The sequence below is a fragment of the Tachyglossus aculeatus genome, chromosome 20 (genome assembly GCF_015852505.1).
Source record: "Tachyglossus aculeatus isolate mTacAcu1 chromosome 20, mTacAcu1.pri, whole genome shotgun sequence".
Lineage (NCBI taxonomy): Eukaryota > Metazoa > Chordata > Mammalia > Monotremata > Tachyglossidae > Tachyglossus > Tachyglossus aculeatus.
Genome location: NC_052085.1, coordinates 24,162,616 through 24,184,840, shown reverse-complemented (window position 1 = coordinate 24,184,840; position 22,225 = coordinate 24,162,616). Strand labels below are relative to the sequence as shown.

The 22,225-nt window shown below is 39.0% G+C and overlaps 1 protein-coding gene across 4 annotated transcripts in view; it reads left to right on the top strand.

Annotated features, from left to right (window-relative positions):
- Nucleotides 1-22,225, top strand: part of CNTN5 (contactin 5) — a 665,146-nt gene that overhangs the window by 301,299 nt on the left and 341,622 nt on the right. For all 4 annotated transcript variants that reach the window (XM_038761846.1, XM_038761848.1, XM_038761845.1 and 1 more), the window contains one exon: nt 1,224-1,356. In XM_038761846.1, the coding sequence (XP_038617774.1) occupies nt 1,302-1,356 (55 nt within the window). In that variant the 5' untranslated portion in view covers nt 1,224-1,301. The remainder of the gene's footprint in view (nt 1-1,223; nt 1,357-22,225) is intronic.

Sequence of the window (22,225 nt, the reverse complement as noted above, 5' to 3'; positions counted from 1 at the left end):
GGCCAAGATATAGTAATTGTGAATTTACCCTTGTGGTCTTTTAGATAACTAGTATAATCGAGAGAGGTTATTTGTTGGCAGTGGTTTATTGTATAACAAGAATCACACTGTAGGAGACTGTTTTGCGATCCCCAAAACTGCATGGAAGCCCAAATATTGCCTGACCTGACTTCTTCCTTCCCTTTGTCTTTGCTTTAAGACATTATAAATTCACAGCTTTTTTTCATGGAAGGTGCAGCACTGTAACTTGGAGTTTATGGACTCTCTAATAAGAATGACTATTACCTAGAATATTATTTCCAGGGGCTTATTTAAACATGTTGCAGTTTAACTGTTGGCCTTTATTTCTGTGGTCTGTAGACAGAAGTATCTGAGAGTTCAGAACCAATTTCGCCTCCTAGTCTTAGTTCAGTCCCTGAAGCCCTAATCCTTCCTTGCTATATTTGTCTTTGGGATTTTTTTAATCCGATCTCTGGCTGATGTTGCCTCCTAGAAAAAAGGGAATTGGAGAGAAATGAATACTTCGACCCTGTTTGTTCTATTAAGAATGGTCAGTAGAACCTCTCTCCCCCAAAAGTTAAATATTCATGAAAATACTTATTTCCCTTAGGAAAGGTTGCTGAGAAAAATAATTTAGCAAACAAGGGAAACTTTAAGACCACAGATTATCACAGGAGTAAGAAACAAAGGCAGTTGGCATGAATATTTAATGGCGGAAAGTCCCCTACAGAGTTTAGGATGAGATACATGCACACACCATAAAGACACTCCACTCATCGTTCAGTAGTGATGTTCTATGTCAGAGAAGGACATATTAGTATATCTGGTTTATGCATTGTAGTTTTTCAACCCTAGGAGTTAATGAATTGTATGTGTGGTCTGCATTACTTTTGAATACAGTAACTGCCAACTGGGGCCTGAGTTTTTGCTGTCTGCCGGCTTGAAGTAGTAAACCTAATAAATGACCCATAGAAAACACAGACACTTAGGACATTGTGTTATCAGAACTTTCTGTACCTTTGTGTATTGAATATTTAGTGTATAGACGTGTCAACAATTATTAATTTCTTGAGGTGATTGGAATAAATAGCCCATCTTTTTTTTACCTTGAGTTTTTGGCTGTAAGATTTTTAATTGCTTTAGGGCCAATTTCTTATCGTATTAGAGCTGGATTATTGTTGGGTCTTTTTTTCCTAACCAAGGGCTGTCTTCTATCTTAATAGGCTGAACCTTAATGAAGGAACTTCAGAGCTGCTAACAGTCACTCAAGACACAACTTGGGAAGACTCTAGTAGCCAAGGATGGGGTCGTCATGGAAACTGATTCTGTTTCTGTCAGTCACGGGGTGCCTTTCAGGTAAGAAGTCTTATAATCTATGAATTTCTGAAGTACAAAAGCAGAAATTTGTCATCCTGCCAACTATCTATATACATGCAAATGATTAATATTTCATTCATATAAATATTTTCTTGTGCATTGACATGGTGACAAATATTAAATGAAATGTTGCAAAGCACACAAAGTCAAATGTTCTAAAAATTCCAATGAAGTGAGGATCCAGCAAATTTTTTTCATTTGCACAGCAAACCACTAGTAGTTTTCAGCGGATACAGTAATTACATAGCTCTCATTTGTAAAGGTTAATCATTGTAAAAATATTTTGTATTTTTGAAAGATAATGCTAGAGGTTGATGTTACTGGAAGTTTACCGATTTGTTAATGGTTAACCATAAGTTTGTTTTAGACAAAACAAGATGTTATTTGTTCTCTGAGTTTCTCTTAGCTTGTGCGATCTCTTCAAAGCTATATCGTAGATTCTTGATTACCTACAACTTTTTTTTCATATTCTTATGGGCAACTTTCCTTATCTGAAACTATCGTTTAGCACATGGAATTAATGTGAGGTTGTTTTAAACTTTCATAAATTGATATTCTCAATTCTAATGGTATTTTTAGACTGTGAGCCCACTGTTGGGTAGGGACTGTCTCTATATGTTGCCAATTTGTACTTCCCAAGCGCTTAGTACAGTGCTCTGCACACAGTAAGCGCTCAATAAATACGATTGATGATGATGATGATGATTCATAATTCAGTTATGTGTTGGAATAATATTAGTTAAATTGCTAAAATGCATTTTTTTCTTGTGTGCAGTTAGTTTTAGATACTCTTGACTGCTTGCTTGGACAAATAACACACTTTGTAAAAACAACATTCTATATAGCAGCAGTGGCATAGTTATATTTAAATATTTTTTTCTAATTTTTGTTAATAATAATTGTGGTATTTAAGCACTTACTATGTGCCAGGCACTCTACTAAGTACTGGGGTAGATACAAGCAAATCAGGTTGTGCAAAGTCCCTGTCCCACAAGAGGCTCACAGTCTTAATCCCCATTTTACAGATGAGGTAACTGCGACCCAGAGAAATGAAGTGACTTGCCTGGTTACACAACAGGTGAGAGGCAGAGCTGGGTTTAGAACCTAGGTCCTTCATACTCTGAGGCCTATGTTCTATCCACTAGGAAATGCTGCTAATGCTCTTAAACATTTCCCAAGTTAAATTGCATAATGTTAGTTTTCCCCGAAATGCTATTGAACTCCAATGGAAAGGTTTCCAGCTATAGTTCTAAAACATTCAGTAGTGTTACGGCAACTAAAGACCTTAAGATGCTACAAAATCACATTCTAAAAAGCAGATTGAAATAGATAAGTGTAAGTCTAGTTTAATGTGCATATTACCTAGCTTAATAAAGAGACTCAGATGAACCCCAAGGTTTCTTCACCCAAAAAAACGGAAGCGGCTCAGCAAATAACAGCTTTACAATTACAGTACTGAACATTTACACAAGTACTCTAGGAAACAGGCAAGATCAGAAATTGAGAGTCTAAAGAACTCAAGCACCCAGAAAGGGCATGTTTGACAGTGTATTAAAAATATTTTAACACCTCTTTTAAAGTGAATGCGTTCATCTGTAGACTCTATTTAAAATTGCGATTTGAAAAGTGTAAAAGTAAATGTCTCATGACTACCTTTGGGATATTCAAGTGCCACACATTTTTCAGCTAAGTTAATTATAATATTTCACAATTTGAATTTTACTGGAAGTGATGAAAGTTGCTTTTAAATGTGATAGGATCAGGATGTCAAGGTAGGTGTTCGTGCAAATTGTGTGTCATCAATGTCCCCTTTTATAACATCATTCCAGCTAGTGATCTGAAGACGACCAAGGTATTGTGTTCACAATCCATCACCAAAGTTGGTGTTTTGTATTTTATTTGTATGTTTCTGTGCATTTTATTTGCTTTGAACAAATTCTTTGAAACATTGCGCTCCCTATAAATACTAATGACAGTAGTATTACAGCCCTGTAATAAGACCTGGGAAAAGAATACAATAGAATTAGTTTGCATAATATTTGCCCTCAAGCAGCTTACGATTTAACTTGGGAGTCAAATGCTAAAATGCTAAAAAAAAAAAAAAAAAAAAAAGAACAGACAAGAGGAAATAATCAAGTATACGATATGCAAGTGAGTGAGTGCTAAGGGGGTTATGAATGCTTAAGTGCTTAAATGATTGGTGTATCCTCAAGTGGCAATTGGGTGATGTAAACTGGGGAGATTAGAAATTAATTGGAGAAAGTCTCTTGGAGCAGATGCAATTTCAGAATTTGGAGATGGGGAGAGCAGTAGTCTGTTGGATATGTAGAGGGAGGGAGTTCCAGGTAGAAGGGAGGTCAAGGGGAAGCAGCGTGGCTTAGTGGAAAGAGCACAGGCTTTGGAGTCAGAGGTCATGGGTTCAAATCCCGGCTCCGCCAATTGTCAGCTGTGTGACTTTGGGCAAGTCACTTAACTTCTCTGTGCCTCAGTTACCTCATCTGTAAAATGGGGATTAAGACTGTGAGCCCCCCTGTGGGACAACCTGATCACCTTGTAACCTCCTTAGTGCTTAGAACAGTGCTTTGCACATAGTAAGTGCTTAATAAATGCCATTATTATTATTTTTATTATTATGAAAAAGAGATAGGTGTTGGCAAGAATGAGATAGAGTAGGTTCGATTGAGAGGAATAAAGAGTGTGAGCTGGGGTGAAGTGGGAGAAGAGCAGTTAAGGAGGTGGGAGAAAGCAGATTGCTTTAAAGCCAGTGGTCTAGAGGTTATGCCAGTTGGGGTAAGGTATTGGCAACCATTTTAAGTTTTTGAAGAGAGGGGAGATATGTGCAGAAGAGTGTTAGAAAAATGATCTGGGCAGCTGTGCAAAGTGTGGCCTGGAAAGGGTACAGACTGAAGGGTAGGACATTAATGGGGAGGCTGATGCTGTAGTCATTCTAATCATAATAATAATAATAATTGTGGTATTTGTTAAGCGCTTAATATGTGCCACGTACTGTTCTAAGCACTGGGAGAGATACAAGGTAATCGGGTTGTCCCAAATGGGGCTCACAGTCTTAATCCTCATTTTCCAGATGAGGTAACTGAGGCACAGAGAAGTGAAGTGACTTGCCAAAAGTCACACAGCTGATAAAAGGCAGAGCTGGGATTAGAACCCATGACCTCTGACTCCCAAGCCCGTGCTCTTTCCACTGAGCCACGGATATGTGCCTCACTAGCATGGTGGCTGTTTGGATGGAATAGAAGGGGCAAATCTTGGAAATGTTATAGAGGAAGAGTTGATATAAGATTTGCCGACAGGCTGACTATAGGGGTTGAAAGACAGATGTCACAACCTGCCCCTTCCATCCTAAAGTGACTGTTCGTTGCTTTCCCACAGTGTGACTACTTTAGCACAGGCCTGGGAATCAGAAGCTCATGGGTTCTAATCCTGACGACTCCACCTGTCTGCTGTGTGACCTTGGGCAAGTCACTTCACTTCTCTGTGCCTGTTACCTCATCCATAAAATGGGGATTGAGACTGTGAGCCCCGTGTGGGACAGGGACTGTGTCCAACTCGATTTGCTTCTATCCACCCTAGCGCATCATACGGTGTCTGGCGTGTAGTAAGTGCTTAACAAATCCCATTATTAATAATAATATTATTATGCGATATCAACCCTGAGGATCCTGCCTGTTTACATCCTGCAGGTGAAAACATTTTTTCCCTTTCTCTCCAACTCCCTCTGTTCAGTTAAATCCACTCAGACAACAGCTCATCACTTCTGCCAGGAGGGTTCTATATTATTGAGTAGAGAATGTTTGTCATTGATAAGCCTATACAAATACTCTCTCTTTTTCATGATGTCAGGAAGGTAAATAGCGTGGAACTTTGTCATTGCTTTCTATTGTTGCAGGAGAATTTAGGCAACAGGGAAAATACAAAGAGAAATGCTGGAGAAAGTAACTGCCAGATAAGATTAACTCTGACTTGGCTCCAGTTGGTGGGAAGGTGAAATGTATTATCAGCCCTTGTAAACATGCTTAAAATTGTTCATTTGCACACTAATCCAGGCTCTTAGCAAGGCATGATAAGGGAGCCTATCTCCATATGTGAGCCCAAAGAGAGGGTTATCAGCAGGACTCTGATGGTTCTCCACGTGCAATTAATCAGAAGACAATTTAATTTCCCCTTGTCAGCAGGGAACTCACCTGAATTGAGCAAGTTTTATTTGTTGTTTTTTATCTAAAGGGGGAAGAAAATGTCAAAAGTTATCTATAATTGTCACTGGTTCCTGGTGTGATTTCAAATTAAGCCATCAACCAGAAGAAGACTGAGTTTAGCATCCCAAGGGAATGTGGGCAAATCATTTATCCTAATATTCTGGCAATTATAGCAGGTGGAGTAAAAACTTCCCCCAACAAACTCATCTACTTAGGTGGCTTTTTCTCTCCCCGATAAAACCGTATTCGGTATTCTGCATTTTTTATTGAGATGCTAATGGAGTAGAAGTTTCCAATACTGCTTCATTACTTGCGTTACCATATTTCAGAGTTCTTGCGTAGTATTCAATTATTGGAGGAGAAATATTTATTTTGATTAGGAAATGGTTCTGAGATGCACTGTAATACTCGAAACAAATTCAGATGAGTGAATGAATGAAAGTAATCTGCAGAATTACAAGCTAACAGCCCATCAGTGCCCGTTGTTGGGTAGGAACTGTCCCTATCTGTTGCCAAATTGTACTTTCCAAGCGCTTAGTGCAGTGCTGTGCACACAGTAAGCCCTCAATAAATACAGTTGAATGAACGAATCAGTGTACTGTTATCATGAAATACATTTCTTCCTATGATGGTATTTAATATGGCATTTAATATTTATGAGAAAACTGTCAATTTTAAATAACTTTTAAGACAATCCCTGCTTTTGTACCGATGCCTATAGGAAGTTTAACTATGTTTTCTCCATAATCTAAAATGTCTGCACTGCTCTGGGTCAATCTCAATCTTAGGTGAATATTACATATTTTCTCTGATCTCTTTAAGAAAAGTTTTTAGGAAATTTTCTGGCATGCAGTTGTTTCTTGAATAATCTTAACTTATGCACCATATAAGCAAGTAATTGAAAGACCAAGCATGCAGAGGATCATTAAAGTCTATCAAGTTTAGAAGATGGTTTTCACATTGAACAGAATGATGTATTTGTTAACCCCTGAATTCTTTGTTTCCCAGCATTACTGACCTTAAAGTGTATATGAATTTGAAGGAAAATGGGTAGAGATGATGAAATGAAATTGTACTACTAAAAACCACTCATTCCACTCAACTAAATTGGCTGTAAGAGCATGGTTTCAGTCCTTAAAGCTTAGTTTTCTCTAGGATACAAGAGGCAGTCAAGTAACTAGAATAACAGCTGACTAGATATTTAGAAATTCTATGAACCTCTGTTTGTGTATAATGATGAATGTTGAGGAGTAGATTGTTTCTTACATTATAATTTTTCTGATGGTGCACTCCTCAAAATAGCACCTTCCCTATGCAACTGATAGGATGCAAAACACATTCTCATGGCAGACTGTTCTAATATGGTGAAATGGTTGATCTGACTTAGATGAAAGCATCTGAAAGAATTGTTATAAAGAACACTGAGGAGACCAAGAAGCGGGGATGAAATACTACCTTAGTCCCTGTTAACTGTTATAGACAGGAAATCACTGAAACATGTACAATTGAAACAAAGTAATTTGTTGACTAGTTTTCTTTCATTTCATTGACCATCAGTAGCAGTATGTGATGGTGGAGTGTAAAATAAATAGCCATGATATCCTAAAATAATAACTATGTTTATTACTATTTTTTTCTACTTAGCATGGAGAATTCACCCTTAGTTTGTTTAAATAAGAGAAACTCCTGGTAAAATCAGAAAGAAAATTAGAATTAGAGCATCTAACATTTTGGATAAATGTTGATTTCTGTTACTGGCCTATTTTAAAGATACCAACACCTTTCCAAAGCTCATAAGAGTTAATCCAAATTTCATCATGTTGTATGTGCATAATATGTGTATTCCTAACCTTAAACATTAGAATAGTCATTGTAAATTAGGCAGTTTTAGTTGAAACTATGACAATGACATAATCAGGCTAAGAACCGATTTCCTAACTGAACAGAAATATTTTCTACCCCTCTTGGCTATTTTAATTTAAAAAGAGTGTTTAAATTCATTATTAGTTTTGGATGAGGTCATCGATTGTGCCTCTAAGAAATTGCACTTTGCTCCTGGCTGAAAGTTGGAAACTATGGCTTCCTCTGTATTCATTTATTTCTATCTAGGTAAGCCCTGTTTTTCTTTTGCTGTTTTCTGCTGAAACACAGAATTTGATTGTATTTATTGCCATTGGCATCAAGATAGTATCTTTAAGTAGTTGAAGTAATGAGCTTTTGATTATTTTTGTTTTACAAATAATGGAATAGTGGAAGTTGAAAACCATAGTTAGGACCCCTCAGTATGCTCTTAACCTTGAGAAGCAAGGCATTTCCACTTTATGAAATAGTTTGGTTGTTGAGAGTTCTTTGCATATCCTTAGAGTTAAGAAATGAGCCCTACTTGTTGAAATAGAATAATCTTCATCCCAAACCTAGCAAAATATTGTTTTCAGTAGTTGGATCAAAACATCAACCTGAAAACTTGACATAGTAGCTCTTCTCCCTACTCCCTCCCTCTCTAAGTGCTCTCTTTAGCAAAAGACTATTGAAATAGCTGTAGAAAAATTTGCTAAAATGTGGTCACCGCATAAAATGAAAGGGTCACTACACATGTCAGATGGTGCTCTTTGTATAAGGTTAACTTAGTTTTCCAAAAGTTCTGACTTGAACCATAGAAATACCAAGTATATTACAAAAATAGACTGTGAGCCTGTTGTTGGGTAGGGACCGTCTCTATATGTTCCCAACTTGTGCTTCCCAAGCTCCTAGTACAGTGCTGTGCACACAGTAAGCTCTCAGTAAATACAATTGAATGAATGAAAAATAATTTTAATTGATAAAATATTCAATCATTTGTATTAAGTGCTTCTATGTGCAGAACACTGTATTAAGCACTTGGGAGAGTACAATGCAGCAGAATCAGCGGTCATGTTCCCTGCTCACACCAAGCTTACAGTCTAGAAGGGGAAAAAGACAGAGTAAGTGATAATTAAGGCTCAAGTCCCAGGTGTAAGAGAAGCATGGGCTGTGAAATGGAAGTACCTGAGACAATGAGTAGAAGTTACGGAATGCAAAGTGCTAAATTGAAATCAATCATCTTCCGGTGGAAATGAGAAACAAAGGCATGGGATGATTCACCAGCGTGGCCTAGTGGAAAGAGCATGGGCTTGGGAATCAGAGAACGTGGGTTCTAATCCCAGCTATGCCTCTTGTCTGCTGTGTGACCTTGGGCAAGTCACTTCACTGCTCTGAGCCTCACTTCCTCATTTGGAAAATGGGGATTAAGACTGTGAGCCCCACGTGGGACAACCTGTTTACCTTATATCTACCCAAGCGCTTAGAACGGTGCTTGGCACACAGTAAGTGCTTAACAAATACTATCATCCTCATCATTCACCAGTCCATCATATAATCGTCAAGGTGGAAAGAGCTTTGGGATATCATCTAGTTCAGTCTCCTGCTTCCAAGCAGAGAAACATTCCTAGTATTCCCAGAGAAGGTGAAGACTTTCTGGGCTTATTTTTCCCCCCACATATTTTTTGTCCTTTTACCACCTTTTTCACCACCCTTTTAAATATGGTGAAAGATATTGTCAGATAAGAGATTGAAAGGGAAATATAAGCTGTTTCATTTGAAGGTCTCAGACATTGGGATTCAGAATTGGAACAGATTTACTGTTAGTTGCTTGTGGGCAGAGATCACGTGCACCAACTCTTGTATTCTCCCAAGCGCTAAGTACAGTGCTGTGCATACAGTAAACACTCAATGAATATATTTGATTAACTGACTGATCAAAAGAGCACCAAAGAGAATTAAGTGTACAAATAGGAAAAATCAAAACTCTTCAACCTGTAGGGTTTTAAGGTCGCTTCCTGTTAAGCTCATGCATTTTGGCATATTAGCAGAGCTCATAGGTTGATTATCTTGCCTAATTTTAGAACTACAACCACCTCAGGACCTCTCTTAAACAGCAAAGTGAGGGGTAGAATTTTACCTCAGTGTGCTATAATGAATTAGTAGTCTAATATAGGATATTACAAGAAAGCAGTTCTTTAGTTCAGTATAGATTCATTTAGCCTTTCCCTCAGCTTTGCAAGGAAGGGTTAAAAGTAGTACTTCAGTCCTTTTCATAAAGTCTGTGAAGATTTTTTTTTTCCTAAGTGATTATAGCAGAGAATGTGTCAGTGTGATTAGGTGATTGTAGTTTTCCAAATTGTATTTACCTTTCGTGTTTTTTTTTCTTTCAGTAATGGAGATAATAAATGTAAACATTGTGGTTTGAGTTAAATGTTTCTTAGAGTTAGGCTTGTGCAAAGATTGACAAGAAGATGCAAAGCAGAGTTGGGAAACGGAAGAGACAGTGGGTTGATCTGTAAAATCACAATTGTATTTGGCCAGTGAAAACTATTTCTACTTTTTTCAAGAGGTAATGAACATACCCGCCTGATGTTTTGGGGGAAAAAGGATGTTTAGAACACCTATTTTATTTGAAGAGAAATCACATAGTGTATTTGCAGGAATAAAATTTTGCATTTTTGACTCCAAAAACCTATCAAGTACTGTGCAATATAAATATTGCATCTCTCCTACCGTACTCTCCTTCACCTAAATTTCCCATCACAGTTGATGGTATTACCATCCTCCTAGTCTTTGAAGCTTGCAATAATTGCATTATCCTTGATTCCTTCTCTCTTTGAGTACTTGCATCCTGTCTACTGCTAGCAACTCTTTCTTCCCCCTTCTGCCCATTCCTGTCCATCCAACCTGTCCCCTCATTGGTGCAGACACTTGTCATAGCCGAACCTGACCACTGTATTAGCCGCCTCACTGGTTTCCCTGCCCCCAACAGATCTCCTCTTCAGTTGATATTTCAGTCCACTGTTTATATATCCTTTCAGAAATACTGCCCTTCATCTGTCTTCCCACTCTTCATAAATCTCCAATGATTGCCCGTTCCTTTCAACCCCAAATAAAGACCCCTCACTATGGGGTTTAAGACACTCAATTCACTCTGTCCCTCTTATTTATCCACTCTCCTTTCCCACTAAACCCTAGCTTGCACTCTCCACACCCTGCACCCCAAGAGAACTTTCCTATTTAAATTTTTTTTTCTTTCCAAAGTCATTCCTCCCCAGCTTAAGTCTCAGTACTTAATACACTCTTGCCCACCCATGGCACTCCTGAACATACATACTTAGATAGGGTACTCTTTAAAGATATATCCATTTTTCTGTTTTCTTTTTATTCCTATCTGAAATTATGTGGGGTTCATCAGCCCCAAAGGATTGGCTTTTCCCTGAGGGCAGGGATCACCTCTACTAATTCTTTTGTATTCTCCCAAGCACTTAGTAGCAAGCTCAGAACAAATGCATACCTTAACTACTGTTGATTGATTAATGCCCAAAAATGGTTGGGAAGAAGAGGCTCCCCACTACATTAGAAGATTAAAAACTAGCTCGTTTTACCCAGGTGAGTTGGAAATGAGTTTTTAATGCCTAGTTGCTCCAGAGATATCAAGAAATATTCAGAGCCATCAGTTTGTGGAACAGGCAAGAGAGGACACTATGAAACAGCAGGGAGATGCAGCGAGAAAGTGATGGGAAACTAAAGAGGAAAGGAAGATGAGAACTTCATTTTTAACATGGATGAAAAAGAAACAGGGCTCACAGTCTTAAACCTCCTTTTATAGATGAGGAAACTGAGGTCCAGAGAAGTGAAGTGACTTACCCAAGGTCACTCAGCAGACAACTGGCAGAGCCAGTATTATAATCCAGGTCCTTCTGGCACAGTGCTCTGCACATAGTAAGCGCTCAATAAATACGATTGATGATGAAACAGGAGAGCACAAACTGGAATCTTTTTGGGTGGGTATAAAGGGAATGAGAACTGTATGGCATGTTTTTCCACTCACTTCCAGCTCCTGACTCCTGCTCTGTGAAAGGAATATAATATATATTTGTTAAGCCCTAACTGTGTGCCAGGCACTGATCTGAGCACTGGGGTAGAAACAAGATAATCCAGTTGGACACAACACTTTGCAGGGCTCACGGTCTTAATCCTCCTTTTACGGATGAGGAAACTGAGGTCCAGAGAAGTGAAGTGACTTACCCAAGGTCACTCAGCAGACAACTGGCAGAGCCAGTATTATAATCCAGGTCCTTCTGGCATCCAGGCCCATGCTCTATCCACTGTGCAATTTGGAGGAGATGTTGGCTGTTGAGACCCCAGCTCTCAAACCACTATCACCAAGTCTAATCATAAATAACTCTGAGAGTGGGTTTTAGAGTGAACCTGTGATACCCATTCGAGACTCAGAAATCTTTGCATGGATTTAGATTTCCCAGTTCCCTGAGTTATTTCAAAATGTATTCTTTATATTTGGGAATCCTTTTCAGGAGACATTTTCCAAAAACTTTATCATCCTGTAGCAATTTCATTTCAAATGCTGGTGGTATTTTTGAATAGCTAGCACTGCATTGTTTTACCAAAAGCATTTTTTTATTTGAAAAACTTTTTTCTCAAAGGCACATGAAAGCGTGTGTATTCCCGCAGCATCTAATTCTAGCTTAAATGTAGAGATTGTGGAAACTTTGGAATATTAAAACAGAAATATTATGTTTGGAATGCGTACATCAGGTCTGCTGTAATGCAGAACTTACGTTTGACCTAGAATATTATTAGGGAATTTAGGGAATGTTCATCTGACAATGCAAGCCTATTTATTTAGTTTTGGAACAAAATTCCTTGAGCTCATGTGTGTACACGCAGCATTGGATTCGGAGAATTTCACAAGTTTTCCCTTTACATGGGAGTTCTGGTTTCACAAAAATGGCAAACATTTCTAGTTTGTGTATGTGCAGGCCTAAATAGTTGCACACCTGTAAATTAATCAAAATGTGTTGGATTAAAAAAACTACCAAACTTGAAGTGTGTGTGTGTGTGTGTGTGTGTGTCTGTGTAAATATATATATTTTTTAAATTTGTTTATGAGTACTTCAGTCTTCTATCTTTAAGTCTGCTATAGTCTGGAAGATGTTGGGAAAATCACTAATTTTTATTTGGCAAACTCTGTAGCAGAGCTAATTTGAAAGTTTATTTTTATTGCTACACTTTTAATTCATTGCTATTCTAATGCTGGAATATTTCAGCCAGCCAAGGGACATTTTAACTGTGCATAGTTTACAGAATTTATGTATCTAGCCTTTTTTATTCAATTCAGTATTGATTTTTAAACCTCATTATGAAGTATCTCTTCTTTCTGAAAGTGTGACAAACAAGTGTTGTCCAATATTTTGGAATCGTGGGAGACTGTTTATTTCACACAGTGCAGTTATTGAGTCTCAGCTTTTCTCAGGGGTCTACTTTGGTAGATGCTTTACTGATGCTAATGCTTTAAAATGAAGCTTTAGGAACTTGCCATTCTGTGGTATTGTGGCTGGTGATTTTGCATTAAATAAAGCTTAAAAATAGATTATTTTCATGTGTATGCATTTGCTTCCTAGTAGGCAGTTCTTCCTCTGAGTAATTGAGATGTGTTTTTTTTTAAAAAAAAAAACTTGTTGGGAGTCCTCCTCCCACTTCAAAGTCAATTAATAATAATAATAATAATAATAATAATAATGGCATTTATTAAGCACTTACTATGTGCAAAGCACTGTTCTAAGCCCTGGGGAGGTTACAAGGGGATCAGGTTGTCCCACGGGGGGGGGGGGGGTCACAGTCTTGATCCCCATTTTACAGATGAAGTAACTGAGGCACAGAGAAGTTACACGCAGCTGACAAGTTGTGGAGTTGGGATTTGAACCCATGACCTATGACTCCAAAGTCCATGCTCTTTCCACTGAGCCATGCTGTTGTGTCCCAAAGTGAACTGTTTAGCTATTCACACTCAAAACCTGTCCTCCCACTGTCTTTTCCACCATCCTACCTATCTCACAAGCCCGTGACTCTGGCGTTGTTCTTGATTCATCACTCTCATTCTACCTACATGTCCAATCTGTCTCCAAATCCTGTCAGTTCTATCTTCACAACACTGGTAAAATCTGCCCTTTCCTCTCCAAACTGCTACCACACGGATCCAAGCATTGATCCGATCCTGCCTCGGCTACCTCAACAGCCTCCTTACTGAACTCTCCCCACTCCAGTCCAAGTTTCATTCTGCTGCATGAATCATTTTTCGAAAAAAAGCTGTCTATGTCTCCCCACTCTTCAAAAACCTCTAGTAGTTGCCCATCCACCTCCACATCAAACAGAAACTCCTTATTGTCAGCTTTAAATCACTCAATTACTTTAGCTTCCTGATTTCCTACTTCAATCCAGCCCACACATTTTCCTCCTTTAATGCCAACTTATTCACTGTAAATTATTTTTTTATTTTTATTTTTCCCTATTTTTAATGGTGTGTGTTGTCACATGCCAAGCACTGTACTTAAGTGCTGGTATATTGTATTACTATAGATATTAATAGTATCGTGGCTCAGTGGAAGAGCACGGGCTTTGGAGTCAGAGGTCATGGGTACAAATCCCGGCTCCGCCAATTGTCACCTGTGTGACTTTGGGCAAGCCATTTAACTTCTCTGTACCTCAGTTACCTCATCTGTAAAATGGGGATTAAGACTGTGAGCCCCCCGTGGGACAACCTGATCACCTTGTAACCTCCCCAGCACTTAGAACAGTGCTTTGCACATTGTAAGAGCTTAATAAATGCCATAAAAAAGTATAGTACAGGATGATATAGTAAATTATACTAATATAAGTAAATGAATTTATATTAACGTCTGTCTCCCCCTCGAGACTTTAAGCTCATCGTGGGGAGGGAACATGTCTGTTATATTGTTATACTGTACTCTCCCAAGTGCTTAGTACAGTGCCCTGTGCATAGTAAGTTAATAAGTTAAGTATTTCACACACCTACTTTATACGGGTTATATTAGTTTTGTGTTTTAATAGTATTTTAGCTTATTGGTCTGCAGTCTCTTTAGATGGAACACTGTGAAAAGAAATGTTTTAGTTACCATGTTGTAGGAAATATCAATTTTCCTCACTACAAACCTGTGAGTGGTTAACGATGGCTCAGTATACTATGGTTAATGGTAGCATTTTAACACAGTTCAGCGCTCTAAGTGGTTGCATTTAAACTCAGGGCAGTGACACAAAAGGTTGTTCTTTGATCTTGTTCAAAAGAGAACCTGACAATTGCGTCAATTTATAATGTAACTTTTAGACAACTCAGGAGAAAATGTGAATAATAACCGATCCCATCATTCTCCTCATGCAATCATGGAGTATATAGAAAAGGCCCGATTAAAAATATTGTATCATTCAAATAAGTGTAATGACAGCACTGCTATGGCTCTTGGTCCTTGAAGTTATGTTTCTGTCTTGGTTGTGAGACGGCTCTCTTATTCAGACTAGAGATATCAGTGCTCTCACCCTTGGTTTTGTGGATAAATCCCAGTGAGATCTAGCCCAAATTAAATCCTCCCTCTCTGACCTGTTTTTTGGGGTTTTTTCTTTTAATTTGTGGACAGGAAGCCCTGTTCTGTGATTATATGGTTCACTTCAAATCCTAACTGTATTTAAGTTATGCTCTTAGAGAAAGAACCAAGAATCGTCAGGGAAGTATTATATATTCACTTTATTTTACTGGCTTTTTCTATTTAGAAAATTGTCCTTTGATTCAAAGGTGCGGGTACAAGTAGGAAAACAGTATTTCAAATAAGAAAAATGGTAGCCTCGAGCTTTCGCCTCACCAGGGGATTTACAAATCTGGATCTTGCTCTGAGCCTCTAAGCTTTGCAAACAACTTCTTTCCAGCCGATTCTGAATGACAAAAGCAAGATCAGCAGTTCCTTCTATTTCTAAATAGTGGGTAATTGTATTGGCTATTGATCTTGCAGTGACCAACATAAAGGTTAGAGGCGGATTAATGATAACCAATAGCCTGTGTTCTGGGAGGCAAATGAACCTAGGGAAACAGGAGTATGCCTGGTTCGATTTCTCTACCCCATGTCTCTTAGAATGCAATGTAACCAAGGCCCTATAGACTGCTCGAATGAAACTTATAAAGATCTTTCTCAGAAGTGCCAATCAATCGTACCAACAGCCATTGATCTGAGAAACAGCATAGCGTAGTGGATAAAGCATGGGCCTGGGATCTAATGCCGCTTCTGCCGCTTACCTGCTTTGTGACCTTGGCCAAGTCAACTTCTCTGGCCTCAGTTACTTCAACTGTAAAATGGGGATTAAGCCTGGGAGCCCTATATGGGACAAGGGTTGTGTTCGACTTGATTAGCTTGTTACTTTCCCCAGCGCTTAATACAGTGCCTGGTATATAATAAATGCCTAACAAATGTCATTTAAAAAAAAAGAAAAGCAAATGTCATGAGATGAAAGAACTAGATTTTTTGCTGTTTTAATTTGTTCCCAAACTATAGTACTCTGCACACAGTAAGTGCTCAATAATAATTGACTGATTGGGTAATGAAAAGATGAATCCCACAGCATTTATTGAATCACTTTTTTTACAGCAAACTGCATCCTCCTTGAAGAAGAAGACCTCGCCATAGTGGTTCAATTAGTAAAGCGCTACTAATTTGGATTGTACTCTCCCAAGTGCTTAGTACAGTGCTCTGCACACAGTAAGCACTCAATAAATATGATTGAATGGGTGAATGCATTAAGGGGAAGAAGGAGAGCCTTTATGTGCCAACATCCTAATTGTAGAATAATTTCAGTGCTGCTTGATTTCAGTTTGGGCATATGTTTGTCCTTATAAGTGTCTGTGAGTGGGTTCAGGGTGGGAAGACATGAGGAAGAAGGCGAAGGGAGGTATTTCCTTAGCATTAGCTTCCTGTTGTGTATGTATATTAGACTGTTCCTTTCTTTGAGTGTCATTCTGTAAATGCTTGTGCATATTCTATCTCTAATTAACTGAGATATAGTCTAGTGGAAAGAACCTGGGCCTGCGAGTCAGTATCAGTAAACTCAGTATCTAGATCGCAATTAGTGTCCAGTCTTCTTCATGGATTTACCTTATCCAACTTAAAAGGAATTTCTTCCAATACCCTGTATGGGCCATTCCTCATATCAAGTGATAAAAGAGTATCACCATCCTACCAGCGTAAAAATAATGCTTATCACATCAGACGTTCACTAGGTAGGAAATAGGATGGGAATGGGTGACAGCAGGATGTTCATTCAACAGATTTATGGTACTTTAAGATGGGGTAACTGTAAATAGGGTCTTGCCTTGTTTTATGATGTGGACAGGAGAAATGTTTTAAAAACACAAAGAAGGAAAATCTCCAATCAATGAATGTTATTTATTGCTTGCTTACTGTGTGCAGAGTGCTGTACTAAGTATTTAGGAGTACAATACACAGAGTTGGTAGGCACGTTCCTTGCCTACAAACAATGTAGACAAGGAGTGGGCAATTAAGATGTATCAACAAAAAAACAATCACAGTTGGGAAAAGTTTGAAACAGATAGAAACCATTGGTTCCCCTGTTTGGGTAAAAACTTCAATGGTACAACAAAGAACAGTTGTTTCATGCCCAGAAAGCAAAAGAGATTATCAGATAAACATTGTCATTGTAGGCCACATTTGTCTACACACACAAAAAAAAAAAAATCAAAGAAATTTATTCATTCAGTGGCATTTATTGAGCAGTTACGGTATGAAAACAATTCCCCTATGCATGTCTCCCTACCACCCCCGCAAAAAAATCTCCCTTCCTGACCTGACCTCCCTTCCTGGCTCAACACGCTGTATACACAACAGAGGGCATCAAGACATTGCTATATTTTAAAATCTTAACATTCTTATTACAGTTTTCACAGCTCCATAATGATAGTGTGGTAATTAGCTCAGTAGCTTTTCACACACAAAGTTTCCTCCAAAAAAAAATTGTAGGTTAAGAAAATTCACCAAATGCTGCTTATCTAAACACTGTTAGACAAAAAACAAAGAAACAAACAAGCAAGCGCCTTCTTGGTTTTCAGGTTTGTTATGGATGGGCCTTAATAGTAATGGGAAGGAAATAGAATGATGAATTTTGGAAGTCAAGATATTAGTGATATTTATCGAGAGCTTACTATGGTCAGAGCACTGTACTAAAGGTTTGGGAGAATACAACAGAGCGGGTAGATCGGTTCCTTGCCCACAAGGAGTTTAGCGGGGGAAGCAAGCATTTTTACAAATAAATAAACGAAAGATATATACATAAGTGCTGTGGGGTTGAGGGTAGGGTGTTCTGAACACTGGGGTAGATAACTTGTTAAGCACGTTGGACACAGGCCATGTCCCACATGGAGCTCCCAGTATTAATTCTCATTTTACAGATGAGATAACTTATGCACAGAGAAGTGGTGACTTGCCCAAGGTCACATAGCAGACAAGTGGCGGACCCAGGATTAGAACCCAGGTCCTCCTGATTCTCAGCCCTGTGTTCTATCCCCTAGACCACACTGCTTCCCACCTACTTGGCTTTTGGGTAACATGCAGAAGTAAAAGATGTAATCTTTCCTGGCTTTAGGAAACCTGTAGTCTAAAGAGACGTAATTTATGTGTGTGTGTGTGAAGATGGGGAGGAGAGGGTTTTATGAATGTGTGTGTTTAGAGGGTTTTCTGAATCTATGTGTGTGTATGTATGTATTTAGGTTTGCCTAGAGGGTTTTCTGAATTGTGTGTGCGTGCACTGGGGCATGTCCAGAGGGTTTTCTAAATTTGTGTGTGTTTCTGGGTATCCCAGTGGGGCTTTGGAATTTGTGTCGCTGTGTGTGTGTCTGTAATGTCATGGTGCGTACGAATATGTGTTTGTCTGCCAGCCGCAGCAACTCTGCAGCCACTCTACTTCCTTTCAAGACATCTTTTGGTTGTTCTTGAGCCCCGATTTTCCCTCTTCTAAGGCATTTTACCACGAGTATTCCCAAGCATCCCCTCCACTCCTTGAATTGACATTGGAGTGACAGAACATGCAAAACAGTCTGGAAAGCGTTTTCTGGATCAATGCATAAAAATCCTGCTAGAATTCAAATTTTTGTCCTCTTGCCCTTTGCTTATGCATGCTCACTTATGGAAACTGACATTGCCTTACACTCCTGATATCAGTCTTCAGGGCATCGTTTCCGCATGACTTTGAAGTCCCAGACTTTTCTCCCCAATGTGTTCTCATTGTCCAGAAGGACACAAAAGCATGTTAGGGATTTGTACAGATCACCAGTGTTGAAGGGTAGCTATCTCTGAGGAGGTATGACAGCTGTTTCCGTGGTACCAGCAAAGACGTACTGTCATTTGGAACAGGCAGGGAGGAAAATAATTTTCCCTCAGTGAAATGTTACAAATGCCGATAAGTAAAAATTATCCATGTGAGAAACTGATATGCCCTTCAGAATTAGAATGAGATTCCCCTTTTATTTATAAAATTTAGAAAATCGTTTATCTCTAGAGAAGGAAAAAATAATCAGAAGATGAGCCATGGATAGTAAGTTATTTCCTCAGAAATAGAAAATAACAGACCAAGATCATTTGTAAAGGATTTAATTATTTTTCAGTGGATTTAATCACTTGGGACTGTGGATGCATTTTCATCCATAAGGCTAACATAAAATTTTAATGAATTTATTGCCCAGACCAGTTATTCTTTCCTTGTTTCTGTCCTTGCCAAAGTGAGTTGGTGGAAATCTGATTGCCGCCCCTGCAGATGGACTTGGGGTCAAAGTCAAAGATCAGTAGAGGCAGAGGACTCTAGTAGTGTTGGACGTGTCTTGTCAAAAATGATTGTCTTCCGTGTAGCCCTATGAAGAGGGAAGAAGGCTCAAACCTTTGCTTGGGGTCCATTTGGGCCATTATAATAGGAGAAAGATTGAAGAGTTGAATAAACTGCGATATATAGGATGGAAAAATCCTAACCCAAGCGGAAGTGGCATGGCTTAGTGGAAAGAGCATAGGCTTGGGAGTCAGAGGTCATGGGCTCTAATTCCAGCTCCACCACTTGTCAGCTATGTGACTTTAGGCAAGTTACTTAACTTCTCTGTGCCTCAGTTACCTTATCTGTAAAATGGGGATTAAGATGTGGGACAATCTGATTACGTTGTATCTACCCCAGCGCTTAGAACAGTGCTTGGCACATGGTGAGTGCTTAAAAATGACATTACTATTATTATTATTATTACTTTATTAAAAATAGGGTGGAAGGCAGGAAAAAAATCATTCATTCAGTTGTATTGAGTACTTATTGTGTGCAAAGCACTGTACTAAGCACTTGGAAGATTACTCTACAACAATAAACAGACACATTCCCTGAAATTGATAATTGAGAATGGCCCAAGCTGATAATTTGAAGGCAGGAACGCTTCCACCAAATCTTGTACTGTACTCCCCCAAGCACTTAGTATAGTGCTCTGCCCTCAGTAAGCTCTCAAATACCAATCAGTCAATTGTATTTACAATTTCCTCAATTGTAAAATGATATTTATTAAGCATTCATTCATTCAATCATATTTATTGAGCGCTTACTGTGTGCAGAGCACTGTACTAAGTGCTTGGGAAGTACAAGTTGGCAACATATAGAGACGGTCCCTACCCAACAACGGGCTCACAGTCTAGAAGGGGGAGACAGACAACAAAACAAAACATATTAACTAAATAAAATAAATAGAATAGTAAAGATGTACAAGTAAAATAGAGTAATAAATCTGTACAAACATATATACAGGTGCTGTGTGGAGGGGAAGGAGGTAGGGTCGGGGTGATGGGGAGGGGGAGAGGAAGGAGGGGGTTCAGTCTGGGAAGGCCTCCTGGAGGAGGTGAGCTCTCAGTAGGGCTTTTAAGGGAGGAAGAGAGCTAGCTTGGTGGATGTGCGGAGGGAGGGCATTCCAGGCCAGGGGGAGGACGTGGGCCGGGGGTCGATGGCGGGACAGGCGAGAGCGAGGTACGGTGAGGAGGTTAGTGGTGGCAGAGGAGCAGAGGGTGCGGGCTGGGCTGGAGAAGGAAAGAAGGAAGGTGAGGTAGGAGGGGGCGAGGTTATGGAGAGCCTTGAAGCCGAGAGTGAGAAGTTTTTGCCTGATGCGTAGGTTGACTGATAGCCACTGGAGATTTTCGAGGAGGGGAGTAACATGCAAATGTCTTTGCTCTCCAGTTTCTTGATATTTAGCTTTCAGGTTGTTTGAATGCATTTCTGATATGTTGATTATATCGATAGTTTGAGTTTAGAGGATGTGAGCTGACAGCTAGCCCGATTTTTGGTCCCTTTGTAGCTGCAGGGATTCATTTGTCTTTCACATACCATCACTGGACAGTGGAATACAAGTGAAGATATATTGTTCAGATGTTGTGAGCATTTATCATTTTTTATTTAATTTGCCAGATTGAAGAGAGTATTGGTGATGATGTTTGGCACTTGGAGCTGTAGACTTGCCATTTAGTAAAATATATCAATACGAAAAACCTCAAGATAAACTTCGATTGATACTGCATGCAGAAATTCTCAACACCCACATGTTCTGACCCTTAACTCTAGAGAGTTCTGTACAATATATTGTGGTTCAAAGTGCAGTTAGTATCCAATTCATTCTAAGAGTTGCTCATTCCCACTAGGATTTAGAGATTCCAGAGATATTATTCATCTGAGTAAAATATAGAGAGCTGAAATTTATCAGTCTGTCTCAAGGGAGCTGGGCCTTACTAAAGATGGAGAATTAATCACAGTATTCATAGTATTTGCCTGATGCTTTAGGAAAGAAAAAAAAATTGCAAAATAAATAGGCCAGTTCTAGTTCTCCAAAACATCTCTTAATAGAGATTTTGCAGGGCAAAACAAGGGGGTGAAAATAGGTTATCCTTCTAATTTGTAAATATTCTTAAAGCTACAATTATTAGGAAAATAGTTTGTTAACATTTTATAATAATAATGATGATGCTATTTGTTAACCACTTACTATATGCCAAGCAATGTTCCAAGTGCTGAGCCCTGTTCTAAGAGCTCAGGAGTTTCATGATGTATTTTCAGCATGGTCTCTTATACAATCAAGTCAGCCAAAAGTAGTTCCATAGGATCAGTCTATTCCTCATCACAAGAATATATCTCAATTTCTCTCTCCTTTCGTCACAGAGGGTACATAATTGTTATGGAAGGGAAGAAGGCATGTGAGCTATAATTGCCTGAGTAGATATAGGTGGTGATAACCCAATTTAATGTTCTAATTAGTGAGCTTCTCATAAAAAAAATGCTTTCATTACCTTGTTAAACCTGGGCCAAGATAAAGCTTCTGGGGTTGGATGAAGTGCTACACGATGTCACTGGCATCCACCCACTTTACTCCACAGAAACCACCCTCTCAAAGGTTGTAAATGATCTCCTTTTGCCAAATCCAGTGGCCTCTACTCCATCCTAATCCTCCTCGACCTCTCAGCTGCTTTTGACACTGTCAACCACCCCCTTCTCCGGGAAACATTATCCAACCTCGGCTTCACTGACACTACCTCTCCTGGTTCTCCTTTTATCTTTCTGGCTGCTGATTATCAGTCTCTTTCATGTCCTAGTCCTCTGCTTCCCACCTGCTAACTTTGGGAACCCTTCAGGGTTCATATCTGGGTCCCCTTCTATTATCCACATACCCCCACTCCCTCAGAGAGCTCATTCAAAACCAT